The 24,777-nt window shown below is 35.5% G+C and overlaps 1 protein-coding gene across 1 annotated transcript in view; it reads left to right on the plus strand.

The window, feature by feature from the left end:
- PLPPR4 (phospholipid phosphatase related 4) overlaps positions 1 to 24,769 on the plus strand; it is a 37,854-nt gene extending 13,085 nt beyond the window's left edge. Inside the window, exons 2-7 of the mRNA XM_006919552.3 lie at positions 8,150 to 8,335; positions 14,951 to 15,080; positions 17,246 to 17,441; positions 19,081 to 19,138; positions 19,882 to 20,055; positions 23,104 to 24,769. Coding sequence (XP_006919614.1) covers positions 8,150 to 8,335; positions 14,951 to 15,080; positions 17,246 to 17,441; positions 19,081 to 19,138; positions 19,882 to 20,055; positions 23,104 to 24,429 — 2,070 coding nt within the window. The 3' untranslated portion in view covers positions 24,430 to 24,769. The remainder of the gene's footprint in view (positions 1 to 8,149; positions 8,336 to 14,950; positions 15,081 to 17,245; positions 17,442 to 19,080; positions 19,139 to 19,881; positions 20,056 to 23,103) is intronic.
- The last annotated feature ends 8 nt before the right edge of the window (positions 24,770 to 24,777 follow it).

The raw sequence follows: 24,777 nt of genomic DNA on the forward strand, positions 1-24,777 counted from the left end.
AAGATCTTGTCACTAAATAGGAGAGAAAAGTAAAGGAACAACTGACAGTTGCTGTGATAAAGGCATTCACTGGGCTGTATCTGTGCAGTTGGAGAAAGTGATCCAAAGAAACACTAACGACAGGAAAGCATTTAGAACTTTAATTGTGCCCAATTCCTGATATTTTATATCACAAGTCATTTACTAGGGAAGACAGAAGTGAAATTAAAGCAGACCACATTTAAGATATAATGAAAGGTTCTTAAGATATTACCAAAATAATAATAATAAAATTACATTGGAGAGACTGCCCAGTGAAGAACATTTAAGAGCTTGGAATATCAGGTGATTTGAAAGTGCCAGCTGTCCTATCACTCTTGGACACATGGCCATCTCTCACGTCTGTCCTTTAAGGTCGTATTTTCAGTGAAGCCTGGGGCTATTCTTTCCTGAAAACCACTAGACTAATGCCAGATGGTGATATGTGCCAAAGTGGCAGCAGGGTAAAGTGGGGCTCATGCTTCCAGGAATTTAAGAGGTCAGGTTTCAATTACTAGCCAGTACTTAGAAGCCAGGCATGCTGTTTCACTTATCTGGAGCGTCCTTATCTTAAAATATATCTAAAAATGCCCAAGGAGTTTGAGAATATTAAATTAGATAATTTATGGGAAAACATCTAAACAAAACCTCAATAAATGTTCTTTTTATTTTAGATATGATTAGGTGCTCAATGCATTCTACTTTTAGGAACTGAAAGAGAAATGGGCTCTACAAGGGATAGATATTAGACTTGAGCAAAAGAAGCCGTTTTCATGTTTGATAAGGACTGAGTCGACAGATAAACCATGTGAGAGTATTTAAGAGAAAAGAGCAACTGGGTGGCTTTTTTCAAACTGTACCTATCCTCTGCAGCACCCTCTTCCCATTTGGAATAAATTGCAGCCATTGTAGAGATGCAAGAGGGAAAGCAGATTGAGACCCTAGGAGAGAGCTGTTTAGAGCATGTATCCTGGACGTAGGCACCTGGGTAGAATCTGGGTGCTCCCACTCACCGGCTTTGTGACCCTTGCACAATTTATGTGATCTATCTCTGTCTCAGTTTTCTCATCTATAAACTGAAGATACCAATGCATACTTTATAAGGTGCAGACTGAATGCAACAATCTATTATAGAACTTAGCACAATATCTGGCACCTAAGAAATTGCCCATGTTTTCTGTTTCATTAATGGTATTATCTTGATTTCCTTCGGTTAAATTTAGCAAATAATTACTGGACATCTACAACATTCAAAGCACTGTGTGAATTACAAAGGTCTCACTTTTAAGTACTTGATCTTAAGACAAAGGCTGGTAATATACAAATAACCACAGTCCGAGGCAGATTAACAGGCGCTACCATAAAGATAAATGTGGGGTACACAGGGCAGAGTCTCGGTGCTGAATGGAGAGCATGAGGAAGGTTTCAGAGAGAAAAAATTATGTGATCTCAACCTTTACAAAGACAATTTTTATGGGAAACAAAGGTGAAAAGAGATTAGGACATGTCTGGGGGATTTTAGTGTGATGGTAACAGAAGCTGTTTGTGGGTTAGGTGAGTGGAGCGTGGTTACGAAGCAAAATTAAACAAGAAAGGCAGATCGAAGCTGTATTATAAACGGTCATAAATGCCATTCTATAAAATGTGCACTTCATTTTATAATTAGCGACACTTAAAAGAATGATCAGGTGTGAATTCTAGGAAACTTGGCCTGGAAGCATGGTAGAGGGTGAAACAAACTGTGGAGAGAACAGAGGTAGAAAATCTAATGTATTATATATAGTAATGACGTGTGAAAGAAGTGAAAGTAAGCGGATAATTTTAGAACTAGATGAACTAGGCATTGAACTAGGCATTGATTTCCCCCAATCACCCTGCCCTGTTTTAACTTGAATCTATGCATGTCCTGTAAACTATATCCATTTTATTTGTGAAAATTAGATTAGACTTCTAGACCTTGGATAATGTCACAGACTCATTCTGATCCTTTCTTAATGGTACTAAGGTGTTAGTATGTTTTTTTATAATCTATATTTTTGAGGTTCATGGTCATTAATCTAAACATGCTACAATTAGGATAAAGATAGTTTCACAAACCATAAAGTCCTATACTCTATTATTATTATTTTTGTCAATTTTTAAGGGGAACATTTATCTGTATTAGCTACAAGGAAAAAGTACTAAGGAGTGTCATTAAAGATTACACTGTAGAAAATAGAAAATTTTGTCATTACTGTGTGTTGACCTGTGACAACCTACTTTCTGGCTATAAGCATAATGGAATTACTTTGATCTACTAATATTTATTCCAGTTTGAATTTCACTTCAATATGTGAAGTGAATGTGAAATTTTATATGATTTTGGAATACTTAACAGGTTGGTTCCCAACCTCCCATTTTATATTTGTCATTAACATATAAAATGTTCTTTTTCTGCTAGGTTGTCTCTTACATATGAGCAGTATGAATATATACAAATTACAATCTTTGACTTCTTGTGACATTATTCATATCTAAACCGAGGTAATTTAACTTTAAATTTCTTGTACAAGTGTTGATCTTCATACATGACAGTGATGTAGTATCATAATTTACAGCTTTCTACATGCAACCCGGACTCTCTTTAGTTCCAAATTGACATCTTACTCTCTTCTTGACAGCTACATTTTGATAATCAAGAGACATCTCTCAATTTTAATATTTCCAAAACAGAAACTTAGATCGCTTCTACTCAAGCTTCTTCCAGCCTTCTCTATCCCAGTAAATGACACCACTGGCCCAATTGCTCAAATCCAAATCCTCGAAATCAACCTTTGTTTTCTCTTCAATAACCAACCCATCAACAAGTCGTCATTTCTGTCTACAAAATTATACCAGAATCTGCCAACTTCTTTATATCTCTAGGGCTACACCCGAGTAAAAGCCACCATCATCTCTTGTTTGCATTACTGCAATTGTCATGCTTCCAGTAGCATGTAATCTTCATAAGTACAGGGAGTTTTCTCTATTTTGTTTACTGTTTTATTCTTCACACCCAGAGCAGTGCCTAGCACATACGAGGTGTTCAGCAATTCTATTCAGTAAGTACTTTATCAAGTTTTGAAGAGCCTTCTAAACTTTCACCTTCCTTCTACTTTTGACCACTGCAGTCATACTCAATCCAACTGCCAGAGTGACCTTTGTAAAATATATTTGAAGTCTTATTACACCTTTGCTTAAATTCTCCAAAGTGTTTCCAAATATGCTTTGAATGAAAAATACTAACTCCTGCTATAGCTTTCAATCCTCTGCAAAATTTGGTCCCAAATCCACCTCTCTGACTCTACCTCATATCAGTTCTCCCTTCTGACTATGCCTTTTACCTGGTTTTTATGTGGTTAGTTCATTCTTGCTCATTCAAATCTCTGTTTAAATGACACTACTCAGGGAGGTCTTCCTTGATCTAATATAGCAATCCAGGTACTCAATTACCACAGCCTTCTGTTCTGGCTTCTTTACAGTACTAATAGTTTTTGTACTAGTAGTATTAGTACTAGTGTACTAATAATTTTTAATTTTTAACTGCCTTCTTTAGCAAGAATGAAATCTCCATTAGTATAAGGACTTCATTTTATCACAACTGTATTCCTGGCACATAGAAGAATGCCTGGCATTAGCAGGCTTTCAATAGATATTTGCTGAATGAATAAATTAAGGAGTCATGAATATCATACACGTTAATTAGCCTTCTGTGACTATGATCCTTCTGCTTTAAGAGGATCTCAGAGGACTCTGATGTCACCATGGCTGTGAAAAAGGAAAAGAATGAAATTGACCTGTTTCACTCCAGGCTGAGAGCAAAGCGAACTCTCCCAAATGAGTTTGTCCTTATTACCAACATGCTAAAAACAAGTAAGCTATCTGACCTGGACAAAATGTCATGATAGAGTCCATGCAATGTTTCATTATAATTTATATGTACTGTAGATGTGTCTTTTTAAACTTAACATCAGAAAAAAATCAATATTATCTAGTAAATGTAATCTTAATACATTTCTTTTGTTTGCTCTGTCCTTTAAAACTGTTATAATTTTCTCTTTAAATTTGCTCTGTTATTATTACTCACAAATTCCTTAGCAGATGGTAATTATAAAAATCAATCTTTTCTTTTTGAAAACCATTTTCTTAATCTTCAGGTAATTTCCTTCCTGTATATTGCTGCATAAAAATAGTGTGGTTTATACTTTTTTCTTGGTTACAGCATAACTAGAGAATATAATTCATAATGCCTGATTATATAAACCTTTTAAAAACTCCTTTTAAACTTTATTTTAAATGCAATCAAAAGATTTTTGTGTGATTTTATTATGTGTATACATGTCAAAATTAGCACACAGCATCTGAATGTAAGAAATCATAAATTTCTTACATTCACAAGAAAGTTCTGTTGTTGAGCATTTCAAAAGATGAAAGATACCTTTGAAGATAAGTATGTTAGAAGTAAACATTATAATTTAATTCATTACACTGTCCAGTAGCAAAATATAGTATAAGAAAACAATATATAAGATTACTTTCCCCTAAAACATTATATTTTTTATAATGAGTGTTCAAATCATTCTTTTGTAAAAACAAAATTGATGAAAAAGACAAAGAGTAAAAGATACTTTAAAAAAAAAAGTCAGAGAAACAAACATCAAAATGGAAGAAAAATATGATTCCTTGTTTGAAAACAAATGAAGGTTTTGAAATATGCTTTTACATAATTATAAAAGATATTAATACATGGATAGAAAAATGGTATAACTAGAAAAATTGGCAGTTTCATAAAGGCTAATGTCCAAAAGGACTAAGATGCATAATATTAGTGCAGGAAATTATTTTCACTCACATATTATTATATCTATGTATGTGCATGTATATTTGGAAGTCATCATGATGTATATTAATAGTACAAATATAGAAATACATAAGATTAGACCCCTACCTTAAGGAGATTTTTATTTGGGAAACATAGCATAGACTATAACCAGTCTATAACAGATAACTACAATGAAGAACAGTGTATAATAATTTTATAAAAATAAGTGCTGAGGAATGAAGAGTGAGGAAATTACTCTTAAAAAAATTGCCAGGTAAAGCATAATGAAAAAGGTGACAGCAACAACAACGACAATATTAACATTTATAAACTAGTCTTCATTCCGGGTATTGTTGAATATTACTTGCAACACTTTATTTATGCCTTTCAACTGCCTGTGATGATGGGTACTTGCAATGCACCTATGACATAGATAAGAAAACTGTGAGATTTAAGAAAAACACTTCCTAGGTCACACTGGTGGTAGTGATTGGAAGAGCTGATATTAGAACCTCCTAGGAGCCTCGAAAACCATATGATCCCATTGGTTTTAGTACAATATTAGAACTTAATTGTGACCTCATTACAAAAAGACCTCTTGAGAAGAGAAGACATAATGCTGTCTTGTCAATTTGTTTATTTTTAACCAAACAACTAGAAATCATGGATGGTCAGTAACATCTTTATCCCAAATCTGCTCTGTTTTGTTAAATAAATATTGTATCCTTCACAAGTAATAAAGCCTTAAACAAAACAATTTTTTCAATGTTACATAAATCTGCATTTTCAGATTCTAAAAGGCAGTGTATTTGTGGTATTCTCTCTTTAGCCAAAAGCAGGTCTCTCACTAAGCTTATGATACTGATGGCCAAGCCCATGTCTTGTTTGCTGTATTATAATTAGCACCGACATAGTACTTGGCATGTTTTATGTAGAATGAATAAAAAATTGAATGCATAACACAAAATCTGGAAAGTAAATTGTTCTAATTTACGTTTCCAGATAAACTGGAGGACATTCAGTGAAATTAGAAGTTCAGAAAAATAACAAATAATTTTTGGTATAAGTATATCCCAAATATTGAATGGGACATACTTACATTAAAAAGTGTTCACTGTTTATCTGAAATTCTAAATCTGGTAACTCTTTTAAGTCTAGTTACTGTTATAAATTAAGATTTACTCATTTATACACAATTATTTATTGCTTTGTTAAATGATTAATGATGTATTGCATATCTACCATGTGCCAGGAAAAATTTTATGTCCTGGAGTTTCTGTGATAAATAACACTGGCAGACTCTCACTTGATGGAGTATGTATTTTAGTGAGACATGGAGGGAGGTGAAAAATAAATAAGTGAAGTATTAAACTGACAAGGTAATTTTAGTTAATCATAAATACCATGAAGAAAATGAAGCAAGATAATAAGGGTAGAGGGAAGCATGGATTGAGAGCTACTTTAGGTACAGAGTACAGAAAGTTATCATTAAATGATGAGAAGAAGCCAGTCATACAAAAAGGCAAGAGAAGAGAGCAAAAGAAAGAACAATGAATACAAAAAACCCTAGGTAGATATGAATTTGGCTAATATAGAAAAAAGAGTAAAGATTGTGGGACTACATCCAACTAAAAAGCTTCTGCACAATAAAATGAAAAAGCAACCTACAAAATAGGAGAAAATACTTGCAAATCATATATTGATATGTGGTTAATATCTAAAAGATTAAATGAACTCATATAACTCAATAACAAACAAACAATTCAATTCAATTAATAAATGGGCAGAGGATTTAAATAGATATTTCTCCAAAGAAGATAAATAGATGGCCAATAGGTGCACAAAATGGTGCTTCAACATCACTGATCATTAAGGAAATGCAAATCAAAACTACAATGAGATACCACATCACACCTGTCAGAAATGGCTATTATCAAAAAGACAAGAAATAACAAGTGTTGGCAAGGATGTGGTGAAAAGGGAACCATTGTCCGCTGTTGGTGGAAATGTAAATCAGTGTAGCCGCTATGGAAAACAGTATGGATGTCCCTCAAATAATTAAAAGTAGACATATCATATGATCCAGCAATCCCACTTTTGGGTACTTATCCAATCCAATGGAAACTAAAACACCAACTGGGAAAGATATCAGCCCCCCATCTTTATTGAAGCATTATTTACAATATCCAAAACATGGAAGCAACCTGAGTGTCCACTGACAGATAAATGAATAAAGAAAATGTGGCATATACGAACAATGGGATATTAGCCAGTTACAAAATGAAGGACATCTTGACATTTGCAACAGTTTGGGTGGAACTTAAGGGCATTATGCTAAGTGAAATAAGTCAGAAGACAGAGAAAGACATACTCTATGATATCACTTACATGTGAAATCTGAAACAACAAATTGAACTCATAGATACAGGTTGCTGGTTGTCAGTGGAGGGGATTGGAGGTGGGCAAAATGGGCGAAGGGGGTCAAAAGTTGCAAACTTCCAGTTATAAGATAAGTAAGTCTTGGGGACTGTAATGTACAGCATGGAAACTATAGTTAATAATACTGTATTATATATTCAAAAGTTGCTGAGAGAGTAGATCTTAAAATCTTAAAAGTTCTTTTCACAAGAAAAAAAGATTTGTAACTATGCGTGGTGATGGATGTTGACTAAACTTATTGTGATAATCGTTTTGCAATATATACAAATATCATTATGTTGTACACCTGAAAGTAAATATAACATTATATGTCAATTATATCTCAATTTTTTTTAATGAAGAGTGAAGATCAGTTAGATTGTAGAGGGCAAGGGGCTAGAGAGTGGCATAAATATGGAACAAGAAGATGTAAGAGACTGAAGTGAGAGCCAGATCAGGCAAAACTCGCATTCGATGGTGTGATATCTGGATGTAGAATGGGTACCACTGGAATGGTTAAGATAGAAGTGATATGTTCTATAATGTTTTCAAAAGACCCTTTGGGATGCTGGGTGGAAAAATGGTTGGGTGGGGGTGGGGAGTATAGAAGTAGAACATCAGTTAGAAGGTAATCCGAAAGCAAAGGTGAGTGATGACATGGGTTCATGCAAGGCCGGTGACAGAGGTGGAGGGATTGGAGATATATTTTGAAGGCAGAAGCGGTACTCCTTATGAATGATTTTAACGATGAAATTGGAGAGGGTGGTGAGAGAAGGGGAAAAATATACTTGCTTCCTATTTGGGAGATGTACTGATTCTATGTACAACCTGTATATAAGAATAAATTGATCTTCTAATGTCTTTTATTCTCAGTTGCCTATATTGGCATCATCGGTGGTTAGCCTGTACTTCCTTGAACTCACAGATGTCTTCAAACCTGTGCACTCTGGATTCAGCTGCTATGACCGGAGTCTTAGCATGCCATACATTGAACCGACGCAGGAGGCAATTCCATTTCTTATGTTGCTTAGCTTGGCTTTTGCTGGACCTGCAATTACGGTAAGAACTGCTCCCAAATTGTTTGTCAGACCCAGAAAACTAAAACTGACCACATTTGAGTAGCAAATGTGTTAAAAGCAAACAAAAAATGAACTCTAAATCTTGGACCAGAAAGATCATGTCTTTGAGATGTTTTGACCACATCATATGGCAATACTTAATAGTTTAAAATTATTGGCATTAAAAGTTAAAGAAGATTATATGATTGTAAAAATGATGGGCTTCTAATGTTTACTTTCATAAATCATTCTGAGAAAAGGTTTGTAATAACTGCATAATTCTCGAATGGCTAACATAACATTTCTGATACAATTCCTCATTAATGTATTTTTCATGTTTATGTGGTAGCTGAAGTGTGGAAAACTGCAAGGAGAAAACAAATAATTATCTAGCCAACGGCTTTCTTCTCAAAAGTGCATGTTGATAACACTTAATGTTTCAATTTTACTAGATCAGCACTTTTATTGATTATGAGCACTGATCATTGACAACTGTAAAGAGGGCATAATGCACATTCCTGGCGCATGCGTGCGCACGTGCACGCGCGCGCACACACACACACACACACACACACACACACACACTAAAATACTTTAGATCCAGAACAGGCATTTGTATTTTAAAATATGTAACATAAAAAAATACCCTCACCTACTGGAATTGAATTAAAAACATAGTTGTTTTTAATTTGCTAAAATAGACATTGTAAATGACACACTTTTTGATAAATTCATTAATAAAATAAGACTGGCCAAGTCTCTCCACTGTCTCTTCTGCACTCAGAATCCTACCTAAAGGACAAGAAGCATGTTTCAAGATTAATAATATTTATTTCTAAAAGTAAGAACTCTTATTTTACTTTTATCATGCTCATGAATATCAGAGGAAGCGGTTATTAAATTAAAAGCTGTATTGGAATGGCGTTTTTACAAGACTCCTGAATAAATTGGCCTATTCTGGTTCAGTACATTAGCAGTTGTAGAACAACTACACAGTTTATACTTTTATATAGCTGTGGATTTGTTTTTTTTTTAATTTCCCCTATATTAAATAATCATAACATGCTGTTTGCACTATAAATAAATCATATAAATATTCTCAAAAGATAAAATTAGAACTTAATTTTCCATAGAACTATATCTTACTTAAAAGGTCTCAAATACTTTGTAAACTGAGTTATTTGAACTCCAATAACTCCAGAGTGATTGAGACTATTAATTAATGATGTACTTGGAAGTAGCTGAGCCTCAGACTAATAAAACATAGTTAAAGTGCAATATTGCTTAGAATAACAGCATTTTCCTGTCATTTCTTTAAAGACTTGTGAAAAAATCCATATCATCCAGTCCTTTTACAAGAGCCAAAAGAATATATGCTTAAAATCTATTACACCAGAAAGGATTTCTCCTAGTTGGGGTATAATGGACGAATTTATTATGATTGATTTATTTGAAATAAAATAAAATACTGTACAAATGTTCATGAGTCTGCTAAAAAGACTGTGTTGATATTTTATCATTTAAATAATTTGTTTTTTATATATCCAGAATATAAAAAATTTTTCTTCCCTAGTGTACTTTATCAAGCAGCTAGGAAAGCCAGTCTCATTGTGGCATTCCCCGCCAGCACCATTTATCTCACACTGATCCCTTTGCTGACACTGTTAAATGTCCTGGGGACAATGACCTTGGCCTCATCACTGTGTTTCTGCTTCTCGGACTCCCTCATTTCCCATAATATGCAATTTAAGAATGCTTTCTAGAGGATTCTGGGTCAAAGCCTTCTTTCTTGAGTTCTGAGAAATGACAAAACAAATCTGCCATGACCCCCTTCTACAGACTTGACCTGGGGAGCAGCCCAGTGCAGACTCTTCCATAAAGATCCCTTGCATTTCTGGGGCTCCACGGGGCCCTCACAGCTGCTGCATGTCTCTTAACGGAATGAGAGGCACACTCGGGAAATATTTACACCTCAGGGTCCCTAATTTTCCCCATGTCTCTTAAGCTCCAGCATAATCCAGGATGTCAGTGATCCTTTTCTTCCACACTGGTTTCACAGGTTTTGGGTAAACAACTTGATAATAAAATAAAACCTGACTTTGCTGACATCAAATACTGTTTTTGACACCCTTCTCTCCAATCATATATCATACATATAGATTTCTTTGTAATTTTGTTTTTCCCTTTAAGGCCTTTTCCCAAAATATACATTTTCTCAATATTGGTCCTATATCTTTTGTAGTCCTGTTCTAGAACCACAATTCTGTCTATATTCTTACTACATATGTTACTACTCTAACTCCTTTCCCCTCTCTTCTTAAAAGTGAAAATAACAGACTCTAATCTTTGACTTTCAAGGATACCATTTTCTTTTTATCTGGTGGCATCGACCTGTTCCCAAATGAAATGGGAGAGGAGGTAGAGAGAGAAAGATGAATCCCTCATTCGGAAATGACTTTTAGAGCCATTTTAGAGCCTCCTTGTGTGAGGAGAGGCACTTTCTAAAATTTTCACCCATTCACATGGAGAGAAGACAAAGCTAACTAAAGACTTCACATCAGCAATATTCTTTAAAAGGACCTTTATATGAGCAAAATGAAGATTAACTGATTTTTTTATACAGGTATTTATGTATAAATAATTTAGTGTTCTCTTCTCAGTTTTTTTCTATGTTTTGAAGGATGTTTTAAAATTAACTTGTCTTTGTAATGTACGATAAACTAAAAATTCCTTTTATGTCTGTAAAATGCATATTCTTATTTCTCTGAAATTGCCCTTAAGTTGGAAAATTTCATCCTTAATATTTAATTTTCATTTACTTTAGAGTGATAATAAAACAAGCATTCTGTTCATTCTTTTGGAGGTTATTTCTCAGAGAAAACAACACAGAAAACCGGGTTTATCAAATCTTCGTGCAATGAACATAAATGAAAAAAAAGTGTGCATTTTTTTTCCCTGGAAGTAAAATTTTGTTACATATTATTAAAGAATAAATATATCTAACTTTATAGGAGAATTCTATCAGAATTTGATTACAGTTCCTAGAAGGTAACATTAGCTTTTGGAGACTATACAATCAAAATGTAGAATACTTAAATGTGTTAGAGTTCCCAAAAGACATTTGTTGCGAATATATACACTAAATAGATTATGATAAATATAACGCTTTTTTATTCATTTTGTTTCGATGTTTTCACAAGAAAGATTTTTTGGATTGTGAGTTCTCCAGACGGTGTCTATTCCCAGGGCAGCACCCATACAATAATAAGCAATAGATTTCCTCTCTCCATCTCCCTGAAATAGAATCACTTTGGAATATCTTCCAAAAACCTGTCCATGATATTTGATATGCAAAAGAACTAACTGTGTTGTTTCTTTTCAAGCTTGTGTACAGCATAGATGGAACATTGTGGAAAGATACTTGTCATAAATTGTTTCTCTTTATAAATGACAACAGCAATAAATAAGTTCATTGTCAGAGACTGGTCCCTAAAACCACGTTGCAGCATGACAGCATGCCATTCTGAACGAGGAAACAAGCAGGCACATGTGGCAATATATCAGGAAGCCTCTCCCCTTCCCCTGAGGAGAATTCTGTCTTTAAACCAAATTACATCATTTTGAAAATTCATGCAATGACATATAGATCAAGGTTAAATGAACAGAAGTGCGAGGAGAAAATTGATGTGCTCCTCAGACAGAGGAACAGTTGAGTGATGTCAAAATACTGACAAAAACCCCTCTATCTATAATCAAGCCAAATGGTGTGAAAACACTCGGTTAACATAACAGTTTTGAGCATATTAAATAACTAATATTAAAACTCCTGAAATCTCAAGGTCATTTGAGATAATGCCTATTGTGTTGTAAGATAAGACACATTTTCCTAATGGTTCCGTACAAATAAATTCTAATATAATTTAGCATTTATGGACAAGATATGCATCATTATGCATAGAATTAAAAAGAAAGAAACAATTATTCACAGAATTGTTATTGAAGAAGTGAAATGAAATCAGACTCTTTTAGTCATACAACAGTGCATTTTAGGAATGAGTAGTTAATTTTCTTGAAATGATAAATTTGAGATAACTATTATATTATTCTATGTGTGTGGCATATCATGTCACATCTCTCTATGCAGCATATGGAACTTACTGTGTTTCCCTGCTAACTTAAAGTGATAATGTAGGATGATATTTTTCAAGAAGGATAATTAACTCTATGTTCAATGATTTAAAATAATTCCTTTTGATTATTTCTATACAATTGATCTTAAAAGAGTCTATCGAGTATACCACATGATTTTCACACATGTATGGTTACTGGTAGTTTCATTAAGAGAATTATTTTTCTACAAATTAAGATTCTTTATAATAATACACATACCATATTACGTACAGAATTAAATGTAGCAGATTGAACATTTTAAGCAGAAGGCCATAGGCTTACTGTCATTAGTTTTTTTAAAAAACCTACAGTTTAAAATACTCCATAAGATAAATGTTAAGCTAGTTCTGAGAACTGGGACATTTCCCCTGGAAAATCTGTTTCAGCCCCTAATCAAGGATATAATCTTTAAAATGAAATACTCATTTATGTCTAAGGGACTGTCAACATAACCCTATTTTGCTCAGCTTCACAACTTTATACAAATCAATTCTAACATTTGAAATGTTTTACATAAATAAAACCTATAATTTCTAATCTTGTTTCTCTTATACAGAATAACTAACAGCCCGAATGCCAGGGTACTTAGTCAACGAGAATCCCACAGTGAAGGTAACAAGTGCAAATCCCACAGTGCCAAGCACTGTGCTAGATAGTGAAGATTAAAGGTAAAAAGAAATGGGTCTTCTCTCAGAGGCTCACAGTCTAGTGAGAGATAATCAAATGAATAATCGAAGTGCACTTTAATCAAGCTATGCTAAAGGGAAGGACAAGGTACAAAGAGGACACAATTTCATTTAGGGTACAGTAAGGGATTTCAAGGAAAACTCCCTGAAGGAAATGATATCCTAATATATTGACTTTCTTCACTGATGTCCTATGTCCTAGAATCCTACAGCAAGTGCACAGCACCTTATTGTAATGAAGTCTTTCACGACCCAGCAATCCCTCTTCTGGGTATCTACCCCCCAAAATTGAAAACATTTATCTATAAAGATATATGCACCCTAATGTTCATTGAAGCATTATTCATGATGGCCAAGATGTGAAAACAACCAAAGTCCTTCAATAGGTGATTGGATAAAGAGGGTGTGGTACATATATTCAGTGGCATATTACTCAGCCACAAGAAGAGATGAAATACTGCCATTTTTGACAATATGGATGGATCTTGAGAAATCATGTTAAGAAAAATTAATAAGACAGAAAAAGTTGAAAACTATACAATTTCACTCATATGTGGGAAATAAAACTGAAAGCAACAAATGAGCAAGACAAATAAATAAACTCAGACACAAACAGCAGGATAGTGGTTACCAGAAGGAAAAGGGTGGTGGGGGGGTATGAAAGAGTAAAGAGGGTCAAATACATGGTGATGGGAGGAGATTCGTCTTTGGGTAGAGAACTCATAATGCAGTATACAGATGATATATTATTGAATGTGCACCTGAAACCTATATAATTTTATTAATCAATGTCACCCTAATAAATTTAATTAAAAAATATATGTAGTCCTTCTGATACTATAGTATGGTTCTCTGTTCATTGTAAACACATCTTCTAAATAGCTTATAACCTAGGAAACACTACCCAGTATGAACGGATAACTTCGGAAATTACTTTAGCCACGTCACTGATGCCATTTCCATTGTCCTGCAGGGTTTTCACGGGGACGTTACTGCTCACCTGAATTCTTTTGTAATCTGCATTCTCCCAGGACATAGTTACCAGCCACATGGAGTTATTTCATTTTAAATCCAGATTGATTTAAATTTTAAATAATTAAATACAATGAAATGAAATTAAAAAAAAAATTAAGCTCCTCAGTTGCAGCAGCTAAATTTCAAATGCTCGATAGCCACATGTGGGTAATGGCTACCATACTGGGTGGTCCATCATCACAGACACTTTAATTGAATAGCTCTACTTTAGATAGCAACTTTCTACCCTCATACAGGCTATCCATAGGTTTGTCCTTCTGCTCAATCTTAAATTGGTTTATTGAAATAATCTGCTAGTAAAATGCTCCTGATCTTAGCTCTCGTACTTATTTTATTCTCCCCTCAGGCATCTGTTTCCGTAGTTTTAAGGATGAAGTGCCAAGATTCCAAGAATTAGAGCAGAGTCAGTCACCATGTGATTAATCAATTAGAAGTCACTGAGTGTTGTTGGGCAAAGGGCCAAAGTCTGGGTGCTGTCACCACATTAAAACACCAGGATGCTGTCACATCCTTAACCAGTACACAGGAGCTCAGAAGATCCAACCAATGCTCTTTACAGTGACCTGATCACTAACTTCTCACTGTTCCCTCAAATGCTCAGGAGAAGTTGATCACATCTCTAAAGCTGTTAAGAAAAATACACCTTTACTTTGTTGAATTGATGGTGTGTTAAGAGATTCATTCAAACCCATTGAATCTATCTGAACTCCCTCTTGTCTTTGCAGATTATGGTAGGGGAAGGAATTCTCTACTGTTGCCTGTCCAAAAGAAGAAACGGGGTTGGACTGGAGCCCAATATTAATGCTGGAGGCTGCAACTTCAACTCTTTCCTTAGAAGAGCCGTCAGATTCGTTGGTGGGTATGAGAACCACAAAAAAAGGACTTTTTTTTTTCCAAACAGAAACGTTATATTTAATTACAGATATTAAGTCTTTAAAGCTGTAATTTAGATCTGTAATTTCAGGTACATGATGAGCTTTACATTATACAAAAAACTGTTAATACACCCAAATTTGGGCTCTGTATCTGAAATGTGTTATTTACCAGGATAGTCTTGTTTTGAGAACTAGCACGCCATGCATTTCAGTGTATTTTTGTCTTAGCTCTAGTGGAAGCATATATTTATTTTAAAATTGTTTATTTGATCTGTGTTCATTTTCTAAAGTGAAGAATAAATGTCACAGGCCAGTCAGTATGAATGGATAACTCTTCAGAAATTACTTTAGCCACATCAATAATTCCATTTTAATCATTCTGTAATGTTTCATCCAGAAGTTAATGCACATAGAAATGTCTCCAGAAAGTATTGCATCATGGCTATTTTTCCTTGGTTATATACTATAACTTTATCTCATTTTTTATGAGATATATAGAAACCAGCATCTGAATCAAACCAGTATCTAAAACTTCATCTCTTTATTTTATCATCTTAATGTTGTTTGAGTCACAGGCCTTTTTTTACTTTTGAGTTAGGAAGTCAAGCCACAGTACATCATACCAGGATGAATGTTTTATATCTATTCCCAATAAGTCAGTAAAAGTTGCAGTATTTTACCTGCAACTCTCATCACAAAGGAATGGGTAGCTTTATTCACTATCCAGTAGATAATTAAATATAACTATCTCTTCTTCTAGAGGAAAAACCTGGTCTAAATCATGCCTAGACTCTGCTCCACTAAGCAAGGCACAGCAAGATGGTAAGACAAGAATAGACCTTTTAGCAGGACCATGAACTGAGAAAAGGAAATAAAACTTTGGGACATATAGCTAATCTCAGAGAAAATTTCCCCTAATGTAACAAATGCTCCGGAAAATGGGCATGTAATCTCTCTGAAAAGACTTATAACTGTGAAGATGGTCCATCTAACTCTAGAGAACAGTGTCCCAGAATCGGCAATGCCCGTCTTCATGAGTCTGGAGATTCTCACTCTCCAAAGGTAAAAATGGACGGGTTTCTCCACTTACCCATATTTCCCTCCAAGACCTTGCATGCTGCTTGGAATTGGCATGTAGAAATAAAGGTCCTATGTCATGAATCTCAGGTGAGTGGGTGGAAAAGGAGTTGGGTGAGTGGCTGTTAGGTGGTAATCAGCAGAAAAGGGAAATGCAAAACAAGGTAACATGCAGGCCAGTGATCTTGCTCTGGAGGGGATCACTGACAGACAACTCAAGTGCCTCTCACCATCATGAATCAGAATCCAGGCTGTCAAGTCAGAGAGAACTGGAGGTGTCAAGACAATGTTGAGGGAGCAGGCAAGTGTTCAGATCCTGTGTATGTGAGCAGAGCTAGACTCCTAAGGATAAGGCCAGGCAAGGGACTTGAAGCAGGAACAGAGCTCGAGTGCACAGGGTGGATCTGAGTTTGTGAGTTTATGGTTTAAGACTGGCCCCAGGAAACAAAAGACAGAATTTGGACCAGGGTATGTAAGAACAGCATCAAACATGCAGGAAGGCTCCCACAGCCCTGTACCCAGGATACGATCATTGTTTCCAGGACAGGGTCCACCTGCCTTCTTCTCTGTTTCAATTAGCATTCCTGGTATAACTACAGCTTGTAGGGAGTCAGAACCGATTCTGCAGGGTTTGGTGACTGTGGCTGAAGTTAGGGACTACCAGGGAGAGAGAGCCCTGGCAGCTCAAACATGCTAAGAAATTTTAAATTATTTTAACTTTTGTTTCATTCCCATATTTAATCCTTCTTGAATCATACAGTTGGTCACCTTAACATGCTTCCAGTGTTTGACAAGTGACCTATGGTTAATAATATTAGGAATTGGCCTTATTTAACCAAAGTGACAAAGTTACTTTGAATTACTACTTTAGTGATGACATTTTTTGGTCTTAAGTATCTGTTTAGAAGTTTAGGAATTGGTATACTATCATCTTGAAATAAACTCAGAGAAAATGATCACAACAGATTTGAAGGTTGTCATGTTATGCATAATAAACAAAGTTGATGATGACCCAAACATCAGAATTAAGCATTAACTCGGTAACTGTTTCTTTCTTTTTGCTTATAGGTGTTCATGTATTTGGACTATGCTCTACAGCTCTCATTACAGATATCATACAGCTGTCCACGGGATATCAGGCACCATACTTTTTGACTGTGTGCAAGCCAAACTATACCTCTCTGAACGTGTCTTGCAAAGAAAATTCCTACATTGTAGAAGATATTTGCTCAGGATCTGACCTTACAGTTATCAACAGTGGCAGGTTAGAAACTGAAAATTATGAACATTACATATCAGCATTTTTATTGTTCATTAACAGCTTGTGGTATCACCTTGGGCAGACATCTTTTGCTCATAATGATTTTGGTTTTTATTTTTCTTTGGTTTTTATCTCTTTGGTGATTATACCATAAAAACCCATTAGTGGCTCATTCAAAAACTTTATCTCTTTCCATATTTCAGCCTCACATTCTTGCCTCTAATGTTTATATTATAAAACTCCATTGATGTTCTATGATCTACCCTATACTCAATATGGTTTTAGGTTATCACAATTGGTTTATTTTCAGATATTTATAGTTATTCAAGGCTTACCATCAATATATGTCCTGTACTGACTTAAGTGGAAGACTAAATATTTATGATATTCATATCTCCATGTTCATTTTATTTTTAAAAAATCATGTGAATTTTCCTTTTGGTAGAGTTTTAAAACTCTAAAGGGGATAATATCTGAGGTTGCTTATGTCTTCTTTGAGTAAATCCAGAAGTTCTGTATAGCTTCCTAACCTTGAATTTCAAAAAATAGGGGACAGAAAGCTCAAGAAACTACATACGTATTAATTTTTTCAATCAATAAACTAAAAAATAAACTTGTATGGCAAGAGATAATATTTTAGAAGTTCAAAAGAAATCAATTGCAGAAAGATTAGGGACAATAAGTGATTGTTATAAGAATTGTATTTGTTGAGTTCCCGAAGATCAATTTAAGAGTGAAAAGTAAGTTAACAAGTAGACTTGAAGAAGAATCAGAGCCTGATATTATGTAATTATACACATTCAAGTTCTCATGGTACATTCAAGTAATTTTGAACCTACATTTAAGACCTATGTCCTCTATTCTTTCTAGGCCCTTTTATATTATCTTGTCTGCGTTGAATGGTAATCTTTTTTATTGGGTACCAAATAATTAGGAGGACATTATTATAACTGAATTTTATTGCTTCCATTTTTTATCTATTAAAAGAAATCTTTATTCTTCTTCTGTCTGTCCTTTTCAGTATCTCTTCCACTCTCCTGTATTCCACCTCTACCTCCTTCTTTCTTAAATTATTTGACTAAATAAGATGCTCTGTGATTCTTGAGATGATAATTATTTAAAAGTGGAATATACAGAGAAATATTTTGTTAAAATTAGACTTTTCCTATGTTATATAGAGTGTAAAAAAACTCATTTAGACCCATTACTGTGAGAAAGTAATGTTGTCCTTTAAAATTTAACATAAATGAAACCATATATTTAGGAGCATACAAAATTTTTTAAAGCTTTAAAATCATAGGTTTTATGAACTTTTACTTAAACTGACATAATTCTAATACCAAAGAACAATTATGTTTCCCAATCCATTTCAACTTTAACTATCATTCCAATGGTATAACGAATTGATTCCTTACAAAGCTAGCACTTTCTATTGGAAGGTGCATCACCACTACTATTCTTTAATATTAATGGTCGTTAGCAGTGTTGATTTTATCACTCAGATCTTTCTCCAGAATATAGATTATTGCTTTCTTACCTTGTGGCTTTGAAGTTGAACATTTTAACCACCCAATGTTCTTGAGATGATCATTATCAGCGCATCTGAAATAGAAAGCATAATTTGACTGTCTTCCTTTGGCAGAAAATCATTCCCTTCGCAACATGCAACTCTTGCTGCTTTTGCAGCTGTGTACGTTTCGGTAAGTAACTGAGTCTTTTTCGTCAGTCTGTGTCCTAGAGAAAATCAGAGGAATGAGTGTTGTCTCCTACTAATTCCATTATATAGCCATGTAATAACAGAACAGAAGAAACTTTAGCACAGCGGTCCTTCAGTACAATGGCATTGAAAGCAGAAGCTGGATGCTACTATAAACAATATTATGGTAAAATAATTTGTCTATACAGTCATGTTATTTATTTAGCCTATTATCCCTTTAATGTAAGAGTATCCTTCATGTATTGTGAACAACATGGATGTTATAAATTCTAAAACTGAAAGAACTGTGTTAAGTATACACATGTGCACACATTTTACTTTCAGTATTTATGTAAGAGTAAGTTCTCAGTCAGTGTAGATTTGATAAATGTTATACAATGAATTGTCATCGTATATGATTAATACAATAGTCCATTAGGTCTTATGTGAGAAAAATGGGCTGAAATTATGTGACCAGTAACATGGAGACTTAACAGTTATCTGGCTAATTCTACTGCTTCAATTTTTTTCAAACTGTCATGTAATTAAATGAAAGACCTGTTGTTTGATGAATTTTGTCATATATTTCCTTTTTTTCAGGAAAAGAACATAGCCATAGCAGGGGGAATGGAACAGTAAATTTCAAGTGTATCAGTTAGACTTTGGAGTTTAACTTTTAATTTGATTATAACTTAACAGGAAAATGATTTTTTCTAACATATTTAACCTATTTCTTTCATTTTAAAGATGTACTTCAATTCCACATTAACGGATTCTTCTAAGCTTCTGAAACCTCTTTTGGTCTTCACATTCATCATCTGTGGAATCATTTGTGGACTGACACGGATAACTCAGTATAAGAACCACCCAGTTGACGTTTATTGTGGTTTTTTAATAGGAGGAGGAATTGCTCTGTACTTGGTAAATAATTTGTTATTAATATTGGACAAACCACAGTTCAAAATGGAAAGCATGCATAGAATATTCTGCACTATAATAATTTACTTACAATATACTTTATATTCATGAGAAAAATCTCTGGCTGTACCTCCATTTTAATCCCAAACACATATCCCACTTTCGGTAAAATAACTTATTAAACTCTCACCATGGACCAGAAACTATGATTCTAGAAGGATTATTTCATTTTATCCTTACACCCCTCCACCCCTTCCCCCAAAAAGTCATGGACTATTATTACTAGTATTATTTTTACAGATGAGGAAAGTGAATATTAATGAATGTAATGTTAGTGAAAGTGAAAGCTTACTGGAAAATTATATAACTTGCCCAAAAACACAAATGTAGCACCTAGATATAACTGATCCAACTAATATTGAATTTTTAAATAATACTCTAATTTTAAGCCTGATCTTTCTTTAAGGGAAGTATCCTCAGCATAAGGAAACTGAGATTGCCCATTTTATTTATTTATTTATTTGTTTGTTTGTTTGTTTGTTTTACATTTAAGCAATATTCGATCTGTGCCAGGGGCTATACTAAGCATCAGAACAGTGAGAAATAAGATATATCTTCAAGGAGTTTACAGCATAAAGACTAATAAAAACATAAATGGTTACAATACATTAAATAATATAATAAGGTATGAGCAAAGTGCTTTAGGAATAGCAAACTGCCTAAGGAAGTTAGGAAAGTCTTCATAGAAGTGATGTGGTTTCTAAAACATGAGTAATTGTTTCTTAAGGTAAAAAAAAAGGTAGAAGGGCATACAAGCAGAAGAAACCTCACATGCAAAAAAAAAAAAAATGGACATGTGAAAGAGCAAGTGTAAGAGGAGGGTGTGGGAACAGAAGGGACAAGGGACAATGGCCAGGTTTCTAACTTGGAAGACTGGGCAAATGGTGGCTCCATTAGACGACCAGGTAAATGGTAGAGGAAGCAGGCTGGTGGAGGGAAAGGGGGTTGATGAGCTCAATTTAAGGATTAATAGGCAGTTGAAGAGTTAAGTCTGGAGCTCAAAAGAGCCATCAGTAGAGGGGAAACAGATTGGGAAATCGTGGACATTATTGGTGGAAGTGCCATTATAGTTATGAGAGTATATACAATTGCCAGGTCATAAGAGTAAAAAGCAGCCGGGGAATACCAGCATGCAAGCAGCATGCAGAGCAAGAGGCAATAACGAAGGAAACTGAGAAGAGCTGACAGAGAAATAAAAACTGTCTATAGCAGCAGTTCTCAATAGCGTGATCTTGGTGCACTTGTGAAAGGTGTTACAAGAAAATGTTTAAAAAATAGTAAAAGGATTAAAGTAAGGAATGATTTATTTTTCATTTTTACAAACTAGCATGGTCGGGATTGTCACTTCAAATCTCATTGTTATTCACATGCTTTCTTCTATAGAGGAAAAAGTGATCAAATTAAAATTAGTGTTTCAGGAATTGTGCATAAGTCTGAGAGTGCTGACTGATAATGTGTGTTACAGGATAAATAAAGAAGACTGAGAACTGTCCATTTTTTCTTGCATTGCCTTTGTGCATGATTTCATGGTATTCTGGAATTAGCGTGGGCTCCATAGCCCAAAGGGTTTAGGCTTGAATCTTGTCTCCTGCTGCTTGGGCTAAGTTACATAGCCTCTGAAAAGCCTGTTTCTTCACCTATAAATGAGGATAATAACTATCTACCTCATACTATAAAGAGGATTAAGCAACTATACTTATCAAGCACCGTGCTAGGCAATGAATATTGAACAATACAGTCAGAAGTTACTTGCCATCTAGTGGAGTATTTTCCTAAACTTACAATTTAAGCACAGTTATTAATGGAATATTAAGTAGGGACTGCTCATCCTAGGAACTCTGGCAGTGAGACCATAGGTAAGTATTAATAGAAAAAGATCTGAACTAAGAATTAAAGTAGTTGGAGAGGCAGAGCTTGACTTTCTTTCATTCTTGTTTGCACTCTGCCCTGAAATTGGAAATGTATTAGTTCTAAGCCAATGCCCTTGTAAATTGTTAAGCACTCTGTAAAATGTTGGGTCCATGAAATTCTTTTGGTTTGATTTGAAAAGTAGACAGTGACTACCATCTGTTGAAGTTAGCATGCAAATAGGTATCGGCTGCTTGCTCTTATCTCTAAACTAAGCATCTCAAAAATGGAAAATCCAGCAGGGATTAGATCCTCTATGTGTAAAAAGGGTAAAAATTCTGAATCTGAATGTTGGCCTTTTCAAAATTTTTATCCCCTAAATCTAAACCAAATAAAAAATGATAGTCTGAGTACAAAGACAAGATTAAATAAAATTTGGCTCAAAATTTAATGTTATAGCATTAAATTGATCAAATATTATTTCCCAACTTAAGACCAAGTTTAAATCAGGAAAAGCACAGGTGCCCCAATCTAGTGACAGTTCCTACCCTCTCTTCCAAGAACGCTCTGTACAATGCTGCACGCACAGGGCTGTACTCGATGTGAGTTGTAGCAATATGCATTTCTGACCTCATTGTCAAACCAGATAATGTTTTATGAATGATTCATTGTTCTATATTTTCCACACTTCTGCTTTCCATTATAAGGTATGATTGAAAATGGAAGGTAAAATAAATCATTTAAGCCATCTGAAGTGTCACTCAATGAGATTCCTAAATCCAGAAAAATGAATTGCTTTGAAAAGCAGAAGAAAGTTCATATATGTCTCATTGTCTGACTTTTCAAAACATACAGAGGATTAAATTTGCAAAAACATCCAGTGGGATGGAGAAAAAAGAGAAAATCCAACTACTAATAAAAAATAACGGGCTCCATTTTTCTGAAGTTAGTTCAATAATGCATGATATAACTTACAAACTATTTCCCCGGCAATTGTAGCTTTTGTTTTTTGTTATTTCGTGTTAGTCAGTGGTGTATAGAGAGCACGTAATTTATTTATGTGGGTCAGTGGGTCCTCTGAGACAAACTCTTAGTAACCATGTCTTCCGCTGAATGATATTTATTATTTCTCTTCAACACTAGGGTCTGTATGCTGTGGGGAATTTTCTGCCTAGTGAAGAGAGTATGTTTCAGCACAGAGAAGCCCTCAGGTCTCTGGCAGACCTCAATCAGGACCCCAGCCGAGTTTTATCTGCTAAAAATGGTAGCAGCAGTGATGGAATTGCTCACACAGAAGGCATCCTTAACCGAAACCACAGAGATGCTAGCTCACTGACAAATCTCAAAAGGGCAAATGCTGATGTAGAAATCATCACCCCACGGAGCCCCATGGGAAAGGAGAACATGGTGACCTTCAGCAACACCCTGCCCAGAGCAAACACTCCATCTGTAGAAGACCCTGTCAGAAGAAACACAACCATTCATGCCTCTATGGATTCCGCCCGATCAAAGCAGCTCCTCACACAGTGGAAGAGTAAGAATGAGAGTCGGAAATTGTCCCTACAAGTTATAGAGACCGAGCCTGGACAGTCACCACCCAGATCCATAGAAATGAGGTCTAGCTCAGAGCCATCAAGGGTGGGGGTGAATGGAGATCACCATGGTCCTGGCAATCAATACCTCAAGATACAGCCTGGCACTGTCCCTGGGTGTAACAACAGCATGCCTGGGGGACCAAGAGTGTCCATTCAGTCTCGCCCTGGGTCCTCACAGTTAGTGCACATCCCGGAAGAGACGCAGGAAAACATAAGCACATCCCCCAAAAGCAGCTCTGCTCGGGCCAAATGGTTGAAAGCTGCAGAGAAGACTGTGGCCTGTAACAGAAGCAACAGCCAACCCCGAATCATGCAGGTTATAGCCATGTCCAAGCAGCAGGGCGTCCTCCAGAGCAGCCCCAAGAACACCGAAGGCAGTACAGTCTCCTGCACTGGCTCCATCCGATACAAAACCTTGACAGACCATGAACCCAGTGGGATCGTAAGGGTGGAGGCTCACCCAGAGAACAACAGGCCCATCATACAGATCCCATCCACCGAAGGTGAAGGCAGTGGCTCCTGGAAATGGAAAGCCCCTGAAAAAGGCAGCCTCCGCCAAACTTATGAGCTCAATGATCTCAACAGGGACTCAGAAAGCTGTGAGTCACTGAAAGACAGTTTTGGTTCTGGAGATCGAAAGAGAAGCAACATCGATAACAATGAGCATCACCACCATGGAATCACCACCATCCGCGTTACCCCAGTAGAGGGCAGCGAAATTGGTTCAGAGACGGTGTCCATTTCTTCTTCCCGTGACTCCACTCTTCGCAGAAAGGGCAACATCATCTTAATCCCTGAAAGAAGCAACAGCCCTGAAAACACTAGAAATATCTTCTACAAGGGAACCTCCCCTACGCGGGCTTATAAGGATTGAGTGATGGCCATTCAATCAACTGGGTGACCCACCCCCAAAGACCACGGGTTCATTCTACCCATGCTCTGTTCAGGATTGGGAAAACTTACCAAACTAGACTACCCGCCATCAGCCCGGGACTCAGTGACTCTTGAAGCTTGTAGATTTCACATTACGGGGAGGGAAAAGCACAATGCAAGAACCTAACTAATGTGATAACATGAAGACTCTTCTTAAAATGTATCTTCAAACTCAAAAGGTTCACAGGGGGCAGTATCAAAAGAAAGCAGTTTCCTTCAATGTATACTATTTTACTTCCTGAATGTGCCAATGTTAGGGATTTTTCTTTATAACTAGCTGTGTGAATTC

Source organism: Pteropus alecto, unplaced genomic scaffold (assembly GCF_000325575.1).
Source record: "Pteropus alecto unplaced genomic scaffold, ASM32557v1 scaffold106, whole genome shotgun sequence".
Taxonomy (NCBI): Eukaryota; Metazoa; Chordata; class Mammalia; order Chiroptera; family Pteropodidae; genus Pteropus; species Pteropus alecto.